Below are 20,933 nucleotides of genomic sequence, written 5' to 3'. Positions count from 1 at the left end.
CACTGTCGCGAACTGCAGGTCCCCTCCTACTCCCGCAGTACCAAGAGATCGAAGAAGCTGGGCGTACTAGCGTGGCCTTGTAAACGAAACGGGGCCGCGAGATTTCTCGTGTTCAACACTTGTGCCTACACTCTTTCGCCCACCCCCGAAGCCGGGCCTCCGAGTAGACTGTGAAACGCAGCAAACTCAACCCGGCCAGAGAGAGCCCAGCAGTAGCCGCAGTGGATGGAGGGTAACACCCCCACCGACGCCCGTAGACCGTAGAGGGAGATGTTGTGGAAAATGTGAAACAGGGTCGTGTCTGACTACGAGCCTCTCACGCAGGAGAGAAAGTGGAGCCAAGACCTTCCATCCATCCCAGAAAGGCCGCCTCCCCTAAGCAAGCAACAGAATCCCATCCAGACGGAGCAAAGCAGATGAAGCGGCCAGCCAACCGCCGCGTTTGATCGCAGCCCGCGGCCGGTGTGAAGAAGGGGGCAGAGGAGGAAGAGGTGAGAAGTTTACGAAGGGCATCAAACGTTTTTTCGTCATCCAGCAGTGCCGACTTCCGTCCAGGCTTCACCTTGATCATGTCGAACCCCTCTTCCCCCAATCGCCAGACATCCTCAGAATTACCCGCTTGCCTCAGAATTCCGAAGGCGAGAATGGGCCAATTCTCAGCTCATCCGTCATTCACATTGCTTTACGCTGCATGATAGTGCCCCAGTGCGGCTGCTCGAGAAAGAAGCTATGCCCGCAATTTGATTATGCCGGCAGATGGGCGCGCGCGGGCGGCGACGACGGGAGCGTCGTGGCGGAAACATGGTGCCCACATGGGAAGCTCTTTCCCATCCAGCCCGCCCGCTGTCAAGAGCCACTCTAAATGTCGATGGTGAATCCAACTAGTTCGTCAAGTTGAATGTGTCTCTTAAAAGGCCCCTCATAAGTTCCCGGGATCACGCATCGGGGGTGGGAGGGACTGGACGTCAACGCAGGCGGCCTCGCGGGTCGTGGGTCCGAAAAGTCCACGTCCGAAAAGTCCAGAACACCGGTGTTTCGTGGCATTACGACCATTCTTTGTTGTGCACGCATTCCATCATCCATTTCGCCTATCTGCACCCATGCGGTGGGTGGGAAGATGCCCTCCCGCGTTCTTGGTAGTTGATCGTGAGCTTGGCGGATGATGTACTGTGCTGGTTGGTAGCCAAGCCGCGGAAGATTTGTCAAGCGAGCGTTGATCCCGGCTTGGGACGCATCGCTGCGCATGCGGCCGCGGGAAAAGGCATCGCGACAGTGGCCCAAACAGAGCATATTGATTCAATATATTGGAAGGCTTTCCTGGGCGCATCAAAGTTTTCCGGTCTCTTGGTACGGGTTCATATATATCGCCAAGCCCGCCGCCATGGCTTCACGATGCAATTACGCTGCAGATATGCAGGCTGTAGAATGTCGGTTAAAGCACCCAGCAAGATGGTTCAGAGAATTAGACATAGATAACTGTGAGGGCACAGAGCAGGAACAGGACTGAGTTCCCCTCTCTCTTACTGCTTTCGCTTCACTCGCCGAGAAGCTCACGTTGAACGGAACTTTGTTCTCCAACACTTCCGGCTATGACGGCCAAGGCTGGCGCGGTGATCAAGCTTCTGTCTGAAGTCCTGAACGAAGGGAGACAGTAGCCAATGAGCGGCGGAGTTGCGGGTTGCTCAGATCGCCTGTGCAGGTTTCCAGATGCCAAGATGGGAGCTTATTTGCCTCCTTGGGTGCGACAACTTTTGCGAGATGTTGCAGCCAGGAAGGGAAGGGGGAATGGGAGGGGTGTGGAGAATTTGTGATGGTTGAGGTCGAGGATGAGATGAAGACAACGTGTGAGAGAGAGAAAGAGCGTGGGACACATGAACACGGGGCGATGACGGGTCTTGGGAGCCCGCCGGTTAGGACGGCAAAAGTGTGCGAAGAGTGTGACGAGAGTCAGGTTTTGGGGGTTGGAGACTTGGAGGAGGCCGTGCGGCTCAGGGCCTTGCTTGTCTGGCGCGCGAGAGAGGGGGTATAGCATAGGCCGAGACCAATAGCGAAAGTGGCCGACTCGGCCGCGTAGCAGTGGTATTGGGGACAGGAGCCTGGAGGTTTGGGTTCGGTCGAGTTTGTGAGTTGCTCGTCAGTCGCTCGCCCGTCGTTAGTCGGAGGCCGGTTGACCATTGACCGGGGCCGCTAGTCTTTCAGGGGCTGGAACGAGGCGAGCAGGTTTGAACTGAGTGTATTCCGTATTCTAACTGACTTGGTACGACTGACTGACAAGTCGCAAAGCGGGAACGAGCAGCGGCTAATTATCGAAAGTATCGATGGGAAAAGCGAACAATTCGGAAAGCACCATGCTTTTGTGTTTGTTTGCTTTCTGCGGTTACTCTAATTCCAGAAGGAATTGGATGTCCAACTAGCTCGCGGCTAGGAGAAATTGAATTGAAAGGGGGGACACAGCGACCAAACTAAAATCTGGGCGTTTTGCCCAGCGATGGACGTTTCCGTCGGCCAGATCTGGCAGCTCGGAGGAATGACAGGGGGGCCCAAGCCAATAGCGGCAGTTGCTACTGCGTTAGCATGAACGTTGAAGAGCCTCACCCGCCTCTCCTCGTCGACGACCCTGGACGGGGAGGCAAGCTGGCGAATGTGATGTGAATCCGACAACCACCACCATCTTTAGGATAATACGGATGACGATAGCGTTCAAGCTGGCAGTTCAGGGTTTCTAGCTTTCTTTCTCAGGGGTAAGAGGGCAGAACGGTTCGACTGGATTGGAGGATGGAACCAACCGTCGATTTCGGCATGACGGCAGTCGGAAGGGTGGAGGGCGAGTTTTCAGTTCAGCTCCTGCAGTCAGGCGACAGGGACCCAGACGTGATGTCTTGCAGCAGCTCCTTCTCCTTCTCGTTCGAGTATGCCTTACCACCATGCCTCGTGACTGCAGGACAGGTAGATGCCTTTCGGTTGAATTGTATGATGCTCTGGCTGCCCATGTCAACCATGTCGGTGCCTAACGAGGTGAGGGACGACCTGACTTCTGACGTGCTCGTCAACGTGACTTTGAGCTTCAGCCGTCGGAACGTACCTTGATGCCCCCAACGCTGCCGAAAGTCACGAATGAGATGCCAGGACGGGTTAAGAGGGTGTATGGACTGCCCATACCGGACGAGAGCACCGTGCTCGAGGTGTCTGAGATGCACCTGGACTTGAGGGTGAGGTGCTTTTCGGATATCCCACTGCGTATGGGGCTGTTGCTGCTGCTATCCAACAGCCCCTGGCTTGAGGCTCCAGTATTATCGTGTCTAGACTCCCGGCCTGACTTGTTGTCGTTAACGTGACGGGGCCAGATGTTGTCACCAAACATGAGATAGATGATATCCGTACCTTACCTTACTGAGAAAGGAAACGGCATCTAGAAGGCCATCGACGTGTCCGCGGGCTGCAGCTGCAGCACTTTGGGCGCAACGCCTCAGCGGTGTTCCAGCACTGGATGCGCAGCCCGCAGCGCAGTGGGGGGCAAGCGAGAGACACTGGACCGTCAGTGCCCTGGGCGTCAGGGCGTGCCGCCGCCGTCGGACGCTCTCCCGGCAGCCACCGCACCAGGAACAGGAAGAGGAACAGGAAGTTAGGAGCAGGAACCTAACCGTTGTTAGCTGTGTCTCTCCCGAAAGAGGCTAGTCCCAAACTGTCACTCTGCAAGGGCAAAGGCAACAGGCCCTCCCCTGTCCTGAAACCCGCTCTTTCCCACGCTGAGACGCATGGCCCCCTGCAAGTGTCGTCGCAGCACTGCACCCAAAAGACCCCTCAAATGCCGGCCGCCGCTGTCTGCACTAACATGCTCTCCGCAATGTTCATGCCGCCACCTGCTAGCGGCCACACATGCCGTTGTTCCCACTTCGTCCCGATTCGGTTCTTCGAAACCGCAGCATCGACACCAGACTGGCCGACTCGATGTCTCACCTCTCCACCACACCACACCTCACACGGCACACACACGCGCTCGCACACACAAACTTCTCTCGTTCTCTGTCTCTCTCTCGCCCTCTCTCAGGCTCTCAGCGAGGGAATCTCTGCTGCCGTCTGCTACGGAAGATACTGAAGAAATGGACCCCCCGCCGCGATCTTCACCACGGTCACACTGCGCTCACTGGGGGTGTCCTTGACACCAGCATCCCGACTGCCGTATTCTCGCCTCCTCTTCGCCCGCCGCCCGTTCTCCCCCACCGGTATGAGGATGAAGCTACCCCCATACCGTCTCGTCCTCGCCCCTGGCCCTCAGCGTTCTGCGTCTCCGTCCACCGCCGGCCCAGCTTCAGTGGCCTGCTGAAGCCTCAAGCAGGCAATGATTGACCCTTACAAGCTTCTGCTGCTCGTCTGTCCTCGTTGCGCACTGGTCCAACTCGCTACAGGAAACCACCATCTCCCATTCCAGACACCTTCCACCATCCATGCTACGTGCCATGCTCTGGAGCCTCCATCTCCGGGGTCCCTGTCCAGAGACGCCAGGGGAATGGATACGGGTTAGACGAAAAGGCCTGTCCGGCTACCGCAGGAGGCAGGGGCAGAAGGGGGAGGGGTGGACCTTCCTCGACCTCCTCAAGCCGGTTCTGCTTCTGCTTGGGGCTCTGTGCCGCTGCTGCTGCAATACCTGCCTTTCGCGCACGTCTGGTGCGAGATTTTTGTTACTCGAGATGCCATCATCTGGTCTTGCGCACAATGCACTCGCTCACTACACACAGAAGCTGCGCAATCGTGTTCGGCCTGCCAAGAACAACCAGACCAAGACCAGTCTGAGCGAGCAGAATCAAGGAGGCTTTAACCTCACGCCTGGACACGTACGGGGAGAAGGAATCCAGGAACCCGCAGAGCAAAGCACCAATGAGTGACGAATGACCGTCTGGTCGCATCTCCTTCTCAGCAGGCCCCCTACGAATACCGCACTGCGGTGCAGCAGCACCAGCAACGCAACAGGTGTACGGCATGACAAAACCACCACGCGAGTGACCGCTGACTTACGATCCACGGACCACCCACTAGGGCGCCGCACCCATCGGCTTTCGCGTGCCAGTTCCTGCGCCAGTCCTAGTCAGTGCTGGTGCCCGCCCGGGGTGTCTGGATCTATCCCTGAAGCATCTCGGGGGGCATCTGTCATGCAGCATGGGTCTCCCCGCGAATGGTGGATAGATGATCGACCCAATCTGATACATACTGTCGCCTCTCTCTCGGCTGGCTTCTCTTCTTCCCTCCCTTCTCCCTCTTCTCCCTCTACTGCCAATACCTCCGCCACTTGTTTAGTGTTCATCACTTTTTCCATTCTTCACATACCAAGGCCGGCCTTATTCCTTTCGATTCTTCTAGACCCCTTTGCTGGCAATTGTCTACTTCGTCTTTGTATCTTTTTTACTATCCGTGTTTTCATCTCGCACTCGACTCGACGTCTCACTCGCAACGATAGTTCTTCACCGCACCGTCTCGAACCATCATCCAACTTTTATCGCCGAATATCAACACCGAATTTCGTAAACTGAGGGCCATGGTCGGAACCGATTGACAAAAGGGAACATTTCGGCGACTTTCTTCGGTCCGGATTGGAAGGATAGGATGATCGAGGAGAAGGGCATGGCTCCCCACGCAGTCCAGCAGGGCTCGAAGCCTTCCCGGAGAGCCGCCCGCCCCGCCAACATCAAGATACCCTCTCTGTTTACGGAACGCGACGAGGAATCCGACGATGAGTACGCAACGCAAGTCCGACGGGCCGCAGGTGGTATTTGGAAGAGGGCAGTTGGCCCTGGGCACGAATTCGCCGACAGGGTAGAGGCACGATCAGACAGCGACAGCGATAATCCGAAGAGGAAACAGAAACTCAAGAACCCTCCTCCCCAACAACAACAGGAGCAACCGTCAAGCCCGGATACACCAAAGGCGAGTCTCAGGCCATCGAATAACCTTCAGAACGGCACGCCACTGCCCGTGGCAACTCTCCGGCCCGCACCGGCAGTATCAGCCCGTCCAGTGGCTTCATTTCCTCCGGCTATTCAGTTGCCCCAGGTATCAGCGCCTCCATTGCGAGTATCAGCGCCTCCCAAGGCTACACCTTCATCTCTGCCGCCTGCGTCCACGGTACCCAACCCTCCTCCCCGAGCGGCTCCAGCGGCATCAGTCCCTCCCGCCTTCGAAACTCCAGCAGCTCACCCTGAGATTCCTGTACAGCGTCCCCCCGAGCCTGAAGAGCCTCCACCACCACCACCACAATCACCACTACCACCGCCTGTTTTGGCACCAGCAGAGCCCGACCCGCCGCCACCACCGCCTCCTGAGGAGCCTCAGCCAGGACCACCCCCAGCGACGATGACAGTCACGGCCCCAGCACGTACTGTCACGTTGATCTCGACCATGATGCCATCCATGGATCCTGTGAGTGGTTCACTCCAGCATTCAGATGTGAGAACATGACTGACCATGATAGCCTACGCCCAAGAAGCCAAAGTATCCCACGCCTTCAGCCCCAACACCTTCTGCTCCGCCCCCGACTACTGGTCTGCCGCCTCTGCCATCCCTCGAACCGTCTGCGCCCAGGAAGGGTATTGATGGACATCCAACGCCCACAGTTACTGCCACATTAGCATCAGCAGTGATTCCGGCGGAGACCATCTCAGCTCTTCCTGGGCAGACTGGAAGCCGGGATAAGGACGACGGCAGACCGCCACGTATGAACCCGGAAACCGAGCACGCTTTGATCGCGGTCGGTTCTATCGGTATGTTCTTTGGTGCCAAATAAGGCCGTTGGTCGCTAACTTGAGTAGGGTCTTTCATTTTTGCGAGTTTCCTCTGCTGGATCGTGTGGAGGACATTTAAGAGGGCAGCACGAAGGAAGAGGGACAGAGAGTCTGCCTACCGTGGCGACACCCCCGGTTTCGGATCCAAGATTCCCTTCTTCAGGAATCGTTCAGTGGGTGGCGGATGGGAAAACCTGGACGGCCGGAGCCAGCCGCCTCAGTACGAGAAGGGAGTTGGGCCTAGAGGAACCCTGCGATTGAACACGGACGTCTACTCTGGAAAGCCGATCGGCAACTTTGGCCCCGGCTCAGCGTCTGCATATGGTGGCCAGTACATGTCACCGGCCGATAACAGGGGCAGCCCGATGACCATGAGCCCGTCAGGCACGATTCAGATGCGGGCCAACCAACCCATTATGAACGGACAAGGCACCTTCAACAGCCAAACGGGCACCTACACCAGCCAGGTCGACACTTTCAACACCGGCGTTGGCACATACAACACACAAACGGGCACGCTCATCAGTCACGCGCCCAGCCAGTCCTTGACACACATCATTGGACAATACGGCACCCCCACCGATCCTAACATGACCCTTCGCTCGGGTATGGGAGCTGGAGCCTTCTTCAATCAATCAGAATTGGCTCGTCAACCATCAGACGCTTATGATCCCAACAGACGACAAGTCAACCGGGCGAGTGAGCTGTCTTCGATTTCGTCCGGTTTTGGTGACGGGGATATTGTGGTACCTGGCATGGCACTGCAACCACCACCCCCAATCAGGCAGAGTCAAACCGGTCGGTTCTCGTGGATGAGTAAGAGCAACCGTGACACTGTATACACCGAGACGAGCGAAGACTTGCCACCAAGATTCCGATCTGTTAACAGCTGGGTCAACCAGCAAACAGGTCGCATCAAGAGAGCGCAGGCACGGCCAGAAACCGACGAAGATGTTCCTCCCGTACCCGGACTTCCGGCCGGGACGGGACAGAACGGCCTGCCCCCCGAACCTCAATTTACCATGATGATGCCTGACGGAGAAGTACCCCGACGGCCCGATCTGAATTCCAATGCGTCGTAGCCAGACGTGACACAGGACCAACAGTCACTTTTCTTTGTTTTCATACCCAAGGACGGCGCAGCGCGGCAGGATGTCAAAATGAGAAGGCAAGCGAGGGGGTGTTGTAATAACATTTATCATCATCATCGTATCACACATGAACAGGCCACCGAAAGAGGCGGTAGTATAAATTCAAACATGAACTGTATTCAGAAGACTCGCTGCACTGCCTCCTCTTCAAGCCTGGCGCTTGGGGGGCCTTGCGGAGTTTGACGTACGACAACCCGTGGCTTTCAGCTGCACATGTACAGATAGTCGAGAGCAGAAGAGATACGCACGGAGAGGAGCGGTGAGAGTAATCCAAAAAGTACAACAATGTTAACAATACTTGAACATGATTGGCCTTGCGTTGTTGACTGTTAGTGCGAATATTGTTGACGGGTTGGAGGCGTAGACGATTTCGTTCGCGGACTGAGATCGTCAGGCACCTGCGATGCTGATTTGTTGGGCGATCAGGTCGACGAACGACTTGGTTTGTTTCTTTTTATGGAAACACTGATTCTTTCAACGTCGTAATTGAATATGCAGCCAAGAATGGCCAGGCTCGGGGATGATGAAGTTTCTTCGCCATCGTGGCCGGGCTTCTGCATCGGCAGATATTTGCTCGACGTGTGAGATGGCTTTCCGGCCTCATTTACAATGCTCAGTCTTCAGCCACGATTATTTACTAGCCTCAAATCCGTCGACTTACACTGCTGCAGACTTCACGCCGCATTGCCGGTGCTTAAACCAAAAAGAAAGCCACAGGGCAAGCAGTCGGATCAAGCTTGATTCCTCCTAATCAATACTCAAAATGGGCAAAGGCGCCAATGACGCGGCGACGACCGCCAAGGCGGATTCCGCCCAGCCCATGATCCTCTAAATTGCAGCAGCTTACGCATCACCAAGTACACAGCCCACCGCCGCTCATCGTTCACACCCGCGGGCCGCCGCCCTGTCAGCTAAGCTCATCCGCGGGATATACAGAGACAGGCGCTGGAAGAGTACGGAACCGATGGACGGCCATTGGCCACGCGTTTCGGGAACGATGGTTCCTTCGCAGTTCCAAAACAGTTTGTGGGTACTCGGGCCTTCTGGCTTCCATTCTTCACGTTCCCACTCGACTGCACAGCCGCACAGCACGAATTGCAGTGCTGTTCCCGCTGCCGGCGAGCGGACGAATCACAGGCCGAAGGACTCCGAGCAGGGGAATTTTTCCACGGGGGATTGGGCAGCGCCAGTGAGATAGAAGGGGCACCTGGACGGCTGTGGCGGAGCCGGAGAATATGTGGGGTCACCACTGAGGCTTGCAGCTGGATGTAAAGACACTGGAGACTGCTGGACGGGCAAGGGCGGGGCATGTTGACGTACGTAACACAGCATGCACTGCACGCCGCTCTACTTGCTACGACGTGCTTGCTGAATGAGGGGCGCTGTGCGCAGGCTCAAGTCCTACCTTACTACCTAGGCAAGGTTGAACCGCCAATCCTGCAGACGCTCCCTTTTCTAATCAACACTAACCAGGCTTCAACCTTTCTCTCGACGGCGGGACCCTGTCTTGCGTATATACTCTTCAGCCTCTCTCTTTTTACTCACCTTTCCCAAGCATCTCGTCTGAAAGCCATTCCATCAGCTCGTTCCTACAGCTTGCCGCGATCCTTCCGGAAGGTTGCGCTCCCTCTGCCTCGATTCACGTGGGTGGGCGCTTAGCTCCGTTTCCTTGACCGGTGTTTCTCTGGGCGGTGACAGTGTCTTTGATTCATCATATAGCCAAGGCGGACGGGTGACGGGACAAGGACTGAGACTCAGCCCACTTGACCTCGCACACCCTACCCTCGCCGCCCTAGTCAACGGCAGCCTGATCCGAGGCCTGGCCGTCTCTTTATCTAGCCAACCCACCCTTCTCGAACGTTCAAACCCACGGGAAAGAAGCTTTCTTTTTTGGCAAGCGTTACAAATCCAGCATCGAGCCAACCTGTTTTGATTTTTCGCGAGCCGTCGGCTGTCAATCCCGCAACCATGCTCGACGAAAACCTCCCGACCTTCCACTTTCGCCCCTCCTCGGACAACCCCTCCAACACAGTCCTCTACTTCACCCACCAGGGATCTGAACTCACGCCGCACTACCTGCTCAAGCGCGCCGACCCTGCAAACCCCGTTGCTCGCAACAAGTACGCCTCTGCCCTTACCGACATCGCCTCCCAGCAGATCATCTACGCCGAGGTCCTCGTCGAGCCGGAATGGACACAGCCAACACTCTCCACAGCGGAGGTCCGCGCCCAGGGCGGCCAGCCCGCACCGCCGCAGCCCATCCTCCCAGACCAGGTCACCCTACAGCTGTATAACCCGGACTCGCAGGTGGTTATCAAGACGAAGGCCGGCAGTTGGGGCAAGAGCGACAGCTGGGAGTTTGAGATGCCCGAGCAAACATTCCGCGAGCCCAGCGCGAGCATGATCGACCGCTCCTCCGACGACCCTCCCGTCAGCGACACCGTGCCCAAGGTCGTCTTCCGCTGGAAGCGCGACGGGAGGTTGAGTAAGGACATGACGTGCTACATGGTCGGCAAGAGCGTGGCCGGCAAGAAGAGCAAGGAGCCGGACATCACCGTCGCCATGTACAAGGACAAGAAGAACGAGAGCGCCGTGACAATCTACGAGCCCAACCTCCAGCGGGTAGACGTCGAGGATCGCAAGGGTCTGGACGTCGTCCTCCTGCTTGGCGCCGAGGTCCTGCGCGACCTCTTTCTCAACCCCAGGCAAAACGTCTTCAACCTCACCGCAGTCCCGCCTCCAATCTCAGGCCGCAGAAAGAACTCCAAACCCCCGCCACCGCAGCCCGCCCCTATGGCCCCCGTGGCCTCCATGTCCGGTGCGATCGGCAACAAGCCCGCCTCACCGCCGGCAGCACGGCCCATGAACAACGGGCCCCCGCGTGCAAACGCCCGCCAGCAGTGGGAGATCGATAACGAGACGAAGCGCCTGCAAGCCATGGTGGCCGAGGAGCAGCGCCAGGCCCGCGAGCGCGAGCGCCGAGACGCGGAAGAAGCGAAGCGCATCACCAAGATGCTCGAGAAAGAGGACAAGGAGCGCCGGCGCAAGGAGGCCGAGATCGAGAGGGAGACGGAGCGGCTGAGGAGACTGTACGGCGTCCCGCCCGCCGCCCCGGGCCCAGGGCCAGGCCTGTCGCCGCGGCACCAGCCTCCCCCGGGAAGCTCAGGGGGCTCGTGGCACGTATCGCCCGCGCAGCCGCCGAGGCCGTCCAGCGCGGGGCCATATAACCAGGGTCAGCCGGGGACGAGCGCTTACCGGCCTCCGCAGGTGCACTTTGCGCCGACACCGGCAATGTCGTCGGCGGCGCCGCCCCAACAACAACAGCAGCAGCAGGCACCACCGCAGCAGCAGCAGGGCGGCCGGGGTAAACTGCCGAACCTGGTTTCGGGCCTGCTCCAGGGTCCGTACGGGAACACGGCTGCTAGCGTCAGCAACTTCTTCCATCGGGACCGGGCCGAGGAGGAGAGGAAGTCGAAGATTGCTAAGAAGCGGAGTGTGCATTTCTAAAGCGTGGTGGCACGTGGGGAGATAGCATATGGCATTTCATGTGTATGTAAGGCGTTTGAAGGGGGTCTCATTGTCACGCGTAGGCATTTCTGGGTTTCTTTGGAGGGATATACCATGGGCTTAGCTGGATGCATAGAGTTACGAATTCATGATGAGCATTTGCAATCAGCTGAAGAAACTGTGCCGTTGTGTGCGAATGGGGCTGGTGACATGCTTCTCCGATCTGGCGTGTCACGCAGGTAAAGATGGACGTCAACTTGCTGAGATACTTGGCCAGTAGAGAACGTCGATGTCTGCAAGCAAACTGCATCGTCGCGTAGGATAGTTCCGTCTGTGTATTTAAGTCAGGTCCGTCACGCCACTATACCACTTCTTACTAGAGCAAAATGTTGCCCTGAATTCTGCTCTTGTGGCATTGGTATTCTAATCACACCTACCTCTATAATCCAGTCGAGGTGTCCAAAGGAAGCCAGAGTGACTGTAACATGATCCATGTCATGTACCGGGTTCATATTCATGTGGAATACTTCAACATGACTGGAGATGGTGGACGGGAAAGTCTCTAAGGCGAGCCTCGTTGCTTCGACAGGGGAACTTGCCTATGGACGAACTGCTATGAATGGCATCAGTCGGGGAAAGAGAAGTTGCTCAACGACTGGCGGAAGACTGTTGTCTCGCTGCCCTTTTGTTGTTCCGCTGATGGTATTAGGAAGTATTTATATGCCGATGACCTACAACCCTTACGCCACCTCGCCTATCACGTTCTGACGCTCATGAGTCCGACATCACCGCGTCTATAAAAGATGGCGCAGAAGACTCTAGACAATGTTCCTCAATGTTGTCTGTGGGTAGAATTTTGAGAAAGTCTCACGTCTCGACTATGAACTCCTCCATGGCATGCAGCGGTCGTGAAGTCAGCGAGATGGGTATCACCAGCCAGGCGTGTTCTTTGGTATTACTCGCAGGATGCTGGAGATGAGCCAGAAAGCCATTATCTACCTTGTCCTGAGAAAAAGCGTTTCGTAGCCATGGACGCTGTGAAGGAGCCTCGAAACCGTGATCAACTGGGATTTCAACTACACACGAGCAAAGCGGATCACTGTTCGTTGGCATTTTTGGAGGACAGTGTGAACATGGGATGTTTAAGTATCAAGAACTTGTAACCTCGAACGACGTTCATCGTGAGAGAGCCGACGGGCAACTTACTGCAGCGCCTGCCTCTTCCCTCGACCGCTTATATAGGGCCACTCGCCTGTCTTTCTTGACTTACATCGGCCAAATGATGGTCTCGCAGTGAGGAATCAGATTGCTTGAGTACTTCGTCAAATGTTGACACGTTATTCAATAAGTGTTCTTTCTGCCTACTCAAATGAGCTGACTGTTAACCATGACTTTGATGTGATGAATACGAGGGAGAAAAGGGAAGGAAGTGATGGACCACACTAGAGGAAGGCACCTGGACAAAGGTGGTCTGTGCGCAGTATCACCAAAAAACCAACGTCATACCCGGCGAAACCTTCTTCCTGTGTACCACGCACGGACCATCCCCAATTACGCTAGCTACCAAAAATTCTCATGATGGGTCCAACCAATGCTATCTCTAGCAGCTTTGCTGAACCTCTACTTGGCCAACTTCAAGCTCACCCACCCAACGACGCCGACCTCCTCCGCTCCCTCGACGACTACTTCCTCGCCAACGAATTCGATTGCGACACCCAGCGTCTGCTCTCGATCCTCGGTTGGAAAAAGGCCCTCCGCCAAGGTCACCAGCAGCAAGCGAACCTAGTACGACTCCAGAAGCTCGGTCTCCTCGCTTCCTACCCCGTCGGCTTCGACTTTCGTCTCCATACGCCCCCGGGACACATCCGCGATCGCATCCTCGAGATCCGCGCGGCCGACTCTAGCGCATCCAATTTTTCGTCGCAGAAACACACAGCAACCGCCAAAATGGTCCAACTCACCGAGGTCGAGGACGAGCACTTCCAGGGCGCCCAGGCCGGGCCCATCGAGGACGATGCCGACTTCACTGACACCGGTATGTTTTGCGCCGTCCGTAGATGCTGACTTTGCGGGACACTTTTTTTTTTCGCCCTCGAGTCGGCCTGCCCACTACGTCACAATCCCGCTAACCCACCCCGCTAGACTCCGAAATCTCCGCCGACAGCGACTTCGACCCTACCGACGAGAGCCTCGCCGAGCGCCTGTACGCTCTCAAGGACATGATCCCCCCGACCACCCGCGGCTGGGTGCAGAGCAAGGTCAACTTCGGCGTCAGCGCCGTCCAGAACACGTGGTACTACGGCTCCCGTACCGTCTGGGTCGTCTGCGCCACCGCCCTCATGATCGGTGTTCCTCTGGCCACCTGCTGGGCTGAGGACCAGCAGATTGAGGGCATGGAGCGCGAGTTTCGCATGCGCGAGGCTGGCGGCGAGCTCCTGACCGCCGGCGGCGACGGCAAGGACGGCGAGCAAAGCACCGCTGACATGCTTGGTGCCCACCTTGACCGCGCCGAGGCGAAGCCTGCGCTGTAAAAAAACAGAAAACCAACAATAAAAAAAAGGAAGGGACGCTGTTACGAATACCTTACGGGAAGGAAAAGAGAATTTCCCGGGCCTGATACTTCCACACGGAAGGGTCTGGCTGGCTGGGGAAAACGAGAGGAACGACTGCGCTACGCCGGGATCTTTACGATTACCACCCGCTCCTACTCGGACACGAACTCGCGGATTTTCATTTTTAATCTCTGCGCCTGTCGAACAACACAAACACTGTACATCAGACACCGAAAACTCTCTCACACCAACAACACACACTCTCAACACCCAACAGAACTTTTGCATGCATTGCGGTCATGGATGGGGTGGCAGGAAGGGGTTTTTCCCTGCCCTTTTGCGTGTACTATAGGACGTTCATGAAGGGCCACGATTTGGGGAAAAGGCCGATTGCAATCATGACCAATTCTAATACCCACATGGTTCCCTGATGATGTGACGTTATTAAACTGTTGTGCCATCCTGGTCAGTAGCTGCTGTTGATGACTTCGTAAGCGGGGACTTGTTAAGTTGCCTTGCTTATAAACTCCTCAGACATGGATGGCGACGAGCCGGTTGAACAGCACAATATAACTAGTCTAGGAACCGTTCGAAGAAGCGTCCTTTTGCAAGTCCCAATGGTGGCAGGGGATTCTGCCTAATTTCTGAGTCGAAACCTGTGACAGTCAAGACAAGGGTAAACACCCCCAATACGCCGTAGACGGAGAAGGACAGCGAGGTGATGGGGGCATTGGGCACCTGTGGCCAGCGTTGAGGATCCCGTCGAACACTTCGCAGTCTTTGGCCGCCCGCGTGAGTATTGCAGAATAACGGAAGACGGAACTCGAAGATATCCTTCGCCATATTCCAGGCCTCACTTGGATTGCCGAGACCAAGTCTTGAGCTGTGGGATCAACTTTATACCCACGCAAGGCGAGCATTGATCTTGGGCTGGTTAACGGTGGGCATCAAGATCGTGAAAGGTTGTCTCGTGGAGGAAGGTCCCAACTATATATAATCACCTTTTCATGAAACACTGAAACGCTTCTGGTAAGGCGAATCTTTGATTAGCTTCGCCAGCTGGTTTCACTGTTATCAAACTACTTCGACGTCATTCTTCGAGTTACGCGGTGGCCAGAGATCGGGACCACATCAGGAACTGCAATCTTCCACGTGAGGTGTTCGTCGCCGAAGGATACGTTAGTTATACTTGGATAACGAGGCAAACTACCACCGACGAACAGATACGATTCGCTATCTTGCAGCTTTCCTACTGCGCACGCCTCGTTGGTCCTACCTGCTTCGCTTTGCAGACCAAGACGAAGCCATGATTTAGAACCAATACACATCGACAAGTTCCGAATTGTGCAGAAGAAAAGTCGGAAACTTCACCAAGGCGATGTATTTATATCAAATATAGCGGCCGTCACGACGTCCAATCATTTCCTTCAAGCGATCTAGATACGAGACGTCTTTGGCCTACCAATCTCTCACTTGAGGCTCAATGATGCAGGGATGATATGCAAATATCGTACTACACACGTACTCGCATCAAAATTCGCCCAACGAGTTGTCAGCAACGGCATTAACTCAAGACTCGACGAAGCACAGACAACCACCAGGACCCCGGTCCGCCTACCTACCCTTTTCCGAACATCCCATGCAAAACCTCCGGGATCGGCCCCATCGGCCCGCTCCGTGACTCTTTCGCCTCGGAACCACCATGATCCACAATCTTCAACTTCTCCGGATCCCAAGTAAGAAAAAGCCCTCACAATTCTCACACCTCACGCCATACGCCAATTCTTTTCATACAAGAGGAAAAAAGACAAGACCGTCAGCGACGCCGCCTGGTTCTGATCTAGTAGCCGGTGCTCAGACTCTTATCGGACAGCAGGGTTGTGTGTGACCAGTGGGGCATAGTCGGAAGTCGCACAGACAATCTTCTACACCGGAGGCGTTCGCTGCGTTGCGGATAAGTCGCGCGCATTTACGACGACGCGCCGTGAACGTAAACATGCCGAGCTCCAAGACTGCAGCAGATATGGACTTTAGAGCACTTCCCAAGATCGAGGTAGTAACATCAAGCTTACCCTACCCCGTTCATCTTGGCGATGCGGACTAACACGTACTTACCCAGCTCCATGCCCATCTGACGGGCAGTGTAAGCCGTCACACGCTCCACGAGATATGGGCCGTGAAGAAGGCGGCCGGGGAGACCGACCTGGAAGATCCCCTCGTTGTCATGCCGGAGGATAAACACGACTACAACCTGACAACGTAACTTACCCAACCGGTCCTCCGTCGATGAGCCTCACTGACTGTGTATCTAGGTTCTTTCCCCTCTTCTCATCATACATCTACAACCTCATCACAACCCCAGAAACCCTCCGCACGGCAACTCTCTCTGTATTGAAGGATTTTCACGCAGACGGTGTGACGTACTTAGAGCTGCGAACCACGCCCCGCTCCCTCCCGTCCCCAACGCCGCAGCCGCCGTCAGTCTACGTCTCCACGATCCTCTCAGCGATAGCCGAGTTCGAGGCGGCGCACCCCGGCCCGGAGACCATGCGCACGCGTCTGATCCTCTCCGTCGACAGACGGCACACGCCCGCGCAGGCGGACGAGACGGTGCGTCTCGCGGCGCAGTTTCGCGATCAGGGCGTCGTCGGCGTAGACCTCTGCGGCGACCCCGCGGCGCGGTGCCACGGCGTGGACGGGCAGGACAACATCTCAATCTTCCGCGGCGCCTTCGCGGAGGCCAAGCGGCTGGGCTTGGGGCTCACGATCCACTTCGGCGAGGCGGAGTGCTCCGGACACCCCGACGAGCTGGCGGAGATCCTGTCGTGGGAGCCCGGAAGGTTGGGGCATGTTATACACCTCGGGGAGGACGTGAAGAAGGAGATCACGGCGAAGAAGATTGGGCTGGAGCTGTGCCTCAGCTGTAACGTCCACGCCGGGATGGTCACGGGCGGCTTTGAGGGGCACCATTTCGGGGAGTGGTGGGGTGTCGAGAGGAGCGTGATTTCGCTGGGCGTAAGTTCCTGCTGCTGTTCTTTTACCCTGAATGCGGGCTCGCAAAGACGGGGCTCGTGTGTGTGGATGAAAAGAAATGTTTTTGCTAACGTTGTAAACAGACAGATGATGTGGGTGTTTTTGGCAGCCCGTTATCGAACGAGTACAGGCTGGTGGCTGAGCATTTCAACCTGTCTCGAGATGAGGTTTGCGCACTCGCCCGACGGGGCATTGACTCCATCTTTGGCGGAGACGCTGAGAAGCAGCGCCTTCAAGACGTCATGTGGTGAACGATTGATGACGAAAGCATGCCTATACAATTGTCAAATAGAAGATAAGATCAAGATTCAAGTCGGCTTCCTCCGGCGGTTGATCTGCACATACAGACTACCTCTTCGGCCACGTAACTTCAACGTGGAGACTTTTGAGTTATCGTTTGGACTCCTCGTTCCCGGGAAAATAGCGGGAACGTCGAACACTCCGGTCCCGAGTCCGGCGGGGAGACTTTACGGCCCCACGCGAGCGGGGTCGGGGCCTCGGCCGTGTCCCATATCGGGGGTTCCCGCTAAACTGGCTTATACGTACTTAGAACCGTCTCGTCTTTGGAGAGATTAGATTCGGCGCTGCTCAGGCAGAAAGCTCGTGGCGTCGAAGTAACAAGAAAAAGTCAACGAGCGAAGATCCCAAACATCTGTCGAAGGAGGAGGTGACGGGCAAAGTAGCAGATGACTGGCGATTGAATTTCCCCGCTGCTTTTGGAGGCTAGCTGACAGTGATCAAGTGATTAACACAAACAGACATTGTATGTATCTGGCCCAGTCGTCGCAATAGATCAATGGCACGTTGCTTTGAGATAATGTGCCGATTAGCCGTCTTGCGTGTACGGTTGTGCGAGTTCAGCCGAGGATTTTGGATTGATTTCAAAGATATCCTTGTGCAGATGTCTGCCTATGTAAACGTGCACCACGACTGGATGCTAACTGAATGGCTTTCGAGGGTATATCGCTGCAAGTCAAAGCGAGATCGTATCGCCGAATCGGGCAAGTCACTAAAAATAAACAAGGACACCCGATCCTCTGATGCCGAGAGGTTGACTTTTCCTAGGAGCATTATTGTGATAGTGACATGCTTCTCCGGTCTCGAGGTCGCGGACGCTGGCTGTGATATGGCACGTATACAGGAAACGCGGCTTTTCCGGATACAACATCCACATTGGGGACAGTCGCCACCCTTTCTGCAGAAGGGTTGCAGAGGGTTTGGGCTAGTTAGCGTATCCCAAAAACTCTGGTTGGGAGATCTGGTTGATGGCGAACGGTAGATGGTTCCCGCTAAGTTGGATCAAGCGTTTGCCCAACAGACAAGGACGTGCCAAGCTGCCAGGAGGGTCCCTCGCCCTGTACTCTTGCTGCAGACGTGCCCCAGACCTTGACTGATCTGGCGGTAGGGCTAAGAAACGGGCAGGTGTCTCGCCTGCTGCAGCCTTGAGGCTTCGTGTGTGCTCCCTTGGCGGGAGTGTGTATCGTCTTAATACTGCCTCGGCCCTGTGAAAGAGGGGTTGGTCGAGGCATAGCAACATGGCAACGGGCTGGCGCGTTGATTTGGCGCAAGCCGCCGACGTCCTGCAGGGAACATTGAAGTGTGCCGACATTATCTTAATGGTAATGGGGTTGTGATGATATTCGTCTCCGTTCCGTCGTTGAGACGACACACGCACCCAAACGAGGTCCGTGATGGTCAATGTGTCTCCCGAGAGGCTACCAAGACCTCGATCCTCAAGGGATGTTCCCATATCAGAATGTGAAACGATAAACATGAGGCGAGCGGTAGTCAAAAGCATCCCGAGTAGTAAAGAGGGGGTTGGGTTGGAGGAAGTGAAGGGGCAATGACGATGGTGAGTGCTATCAATCAATGCAGTAGTTGGTAGACGACATAAACCAAGCAGCGAGCGGATTCAAATCCGCAATCCCGTGTGGACAATAATCTCTGGAGACCGTGCGCTTCCCGCAAGGTAGGCGGGATACAGATATGCGTCGTTGTTGATGACGGTTGACAGCCAAGTAGTTTGCAATCTACTTGGATTGTCTGCCCAGTCACCGGGCAAAATTTCCGTCTGCTTTCTCCCATCGGGCATTACGCAATGACCAACAGGTCTGTCATCACGTAAGTTCTCGCCCCAAGGAGAGTGCGGAGTTTGGGGTGAAATCTCCGACTCGGAGCTGATGAACATGGTTGAGATATAGTTGAAGGACAACTGACTTGTTCGGCAGTGACGTTATTCGCTACCGGTGGATGAAAGATTCACACTGCAGTCGTGGCAGTGGCAGACGCAAGTGCACAACAGATATCCCTTTTTCGTCCTCTTCCCCCCCCTGCGTCGGGAGTAAGCAAGATGTACCGAGATCCAGACGCCATGCCAGCAAGCGCCATTGTGCATTGACGGGGACTAGCCAACCCATTTTCGGCCTGGGATTACTTTTAGCTGCACATTGGGCTGCCGGCTTGCGACACAGTGTGGGCTTGACTAATCGCCGCTCGTTGATTTGGACCTCGTCCTTCGTCGGCAGAGGCATGTAGTTGTATTAGCGTACGGCCTGCGCCATCCTCCATCAGGCTCTCGCAGGCCTTGCCCCAGCAGGCAGGTTTGTTCCGCTTGCTAGCTGGTACGAAGTAGATATGGCCGGACCAGGGTGTTGATCCCTGGATTCGCCATGTCGCATAATATTGCTTCGTGGTAGTGATACTGTCGTCTGCGTCTTCATTGGGACGGCGTAGTCTTGCTCGAACTGTCGGAACAACGCCCTTGAGTGACGCGAACAAACATCGGGAGCCAGAGGTTTCCTATGCGACACAAGGAGCCGTGGCATGCCACAAGCTTACACGCAAGTTCGTGAGAGGTACTGGTGTAGCCATTGTCCAAAGTTGAAGGGCAACGGGAAGCGACAGCGACGGTGTTCCCATGGAACTCTGGGCGCGGAACGGCACCGAATGGCAAGGTCGGGCACCGAATGACCGATATCTTGGGAAGGGAAGGGGAGGTCCATGTCGCATGATTGCATCGACACATATCATTTTGTCTGAAGTATTGGCGTGTGGCAAGGTCTCTTTGTGTCATTGTGCGCTCTCTTCAGACGAATTGTAGATGTGATACTCCTCCAATTGATGCAGCCATTTCGCTGCCGACGGGCGCCGACGCCGAGTATTCTGGGAATGCCTCTGTATGTGCCTTTCAAGATGCGAGTGCCGATTACGCCGTGACGAGGACAAGTTTCGGGTGGCCGCGGGGGCATAGGCATGCTCTTTTGCCATTGATATCGTAGCTTCTGCCGCTGCCGCTGCCGCTGCCGCTCGCCGAAGCTAAGGGCTGTCCAACCGTCATGCATGTCGGTGGGTTAATCGTCTAGGTGGCGAAGTGGAAGAAAGGGTCGTGAAGCCGCCAGCGCCGAATACAGTTCCTTTCGTGGCTGGCCTCTCGACAAAGATGCCATCATCGGCATGGGTAGTGAGCCCAGCGAAGCCCGACGCATGCAAGTCTGACTTGTAGACTGGAGGAAGAAGCAATGATGGAAGCTTGGGGCTTGTGAGGGCACCGGCTGGGGAGGGAGCTAAAGAGCTTGGACCGTCCGCCACATCATGTCTGCGTACACATTCGTGAAAGAAGCAAGCCTGACCTGACATGAGACATCAGACTGACAACCTCGATCCTGGCACACAAAGCCTTCGGCGTTGTAAATTGAGCCGTCGGACTTTATTTGTACTGTGAAAGTGTTTGGCGGATGACTGTGTGGTTGGATTCAAGATGTTTGGATACTTCGGGGGCCATCTCCGCAGATAGTGGGATAGGGCAAGGCTTGAGATGAAATCGGGCAAATGGGATGATGAAAGCTGCGTATGGCGGAAAGGCAAACAAGATGTAGGGTTGGATGGTCTGAGGTGGGTGTTCTGAATGTGTATCGAGA

The 20,933-nt window shown here is 55.8% G+C and overlaps 4 protein-coding genes across 4 annotated transcripts; all 4 read left to right on the top strand.

The window, feature by feature from the left end:
- Window positions 1–5,598: 5,598 nt before the first annotated feature.
- COL26b_004782 (uncharacterized protein) lies at window positions 5,599–7,855 on the top strand (the record flags this gene model as incomplete). The annotated part of the gene is made up of 3 exons (XM_053177649.1): window positions 5,599–6,411; window positions 6,464–6,752; window positions 6,801–7,855. 3 exons carry the CDS (start codon window positions 5,599–5,601, stop codon window positions 7,853–7,855), a joined length of 2,157 nt encoding a protein of 718 aa, XP_053038361.1.
- A 2,037-nt stretch (window positions 7,856–9,892) lies between these two features.
- COL26b_004781 (uncharacterized protein) lies at window positions 9,893–11,431 on the top strand (the record flags this gene model as incomplete). The annotated part of the gene is made up of 1 exon (XM_053177648.1): window positions 9,893–11,431. The coding sequence occupies one exon, from the start codon at window positions 9,893–9,895 to the stop codon at window positions 11,429–11,431; it is 1,539 nt and encodes a 512-aa protein (XP_053038360.1).
- Window positions 11,432–13,009: 1,578 nt separating this feature from the next.
- Window positions 13,010–13,962, top strand: COL26b_004780 (uncharacterized protein; the record flags this gene model as incomplete). The annotated part of the gene is made up of 2 exons (XM_053177647.1): window positions 13,010–13,466; window positions 13,574–13,962. The coding sequence occupies 2 exons, from the start codon at window positions 13,010–13,012 to the stop codon at window positions 13,960–13,962; spliced, it is 846 nt and encodes a 281-aa protein (XP_053038359.1).
- A 2,017-nt stretch (window positions 13,963–15,979) lies between these two features.
- COL26b_004779 (uncharacterized protein) lies at window positions 15,980–17,267 on the top strand (the record flags this gene model as incomplete). The annotated part of the gene is made up of 4 exons (XM_053177646.1): window positions 15,980–16,036; window positions 16,103–16,242; window positions 16,296–16,998; window positions 17,100–17,267. 4 exons carry the CDS (start codon window positions 15,980–15,982, stop codon window positions 17,265–17,267), a joined length of 1,068 nt encoding a protein of 355 aa, XP_053038358.1.
- Between the last annotated feature and the right edge of the window lie 3,666 nt (window positions 17,268–20,933).

The sequence above is a fragment of the Colletotrichum chrysophilum genome, assembly GCF_026319265.1.
Source record: "Colletotrichum chrysophilum strain AFK26 chromosome Unknown scaffold_30, whole genome shotgun sequence".
Taxonomy (NCBI): domain Eukaryota; kingdom Fungi; phylum Ascomycota; class Sordariomycetes; order Glomerellales; family Glomerellaceae; genus Colletotrichum; species Colletotrichum chrysophilum.
Note: the sequence above shows the minus strand (reverse complement) of the source record. Positions and strands in the feature narration are given on the sequence as shown.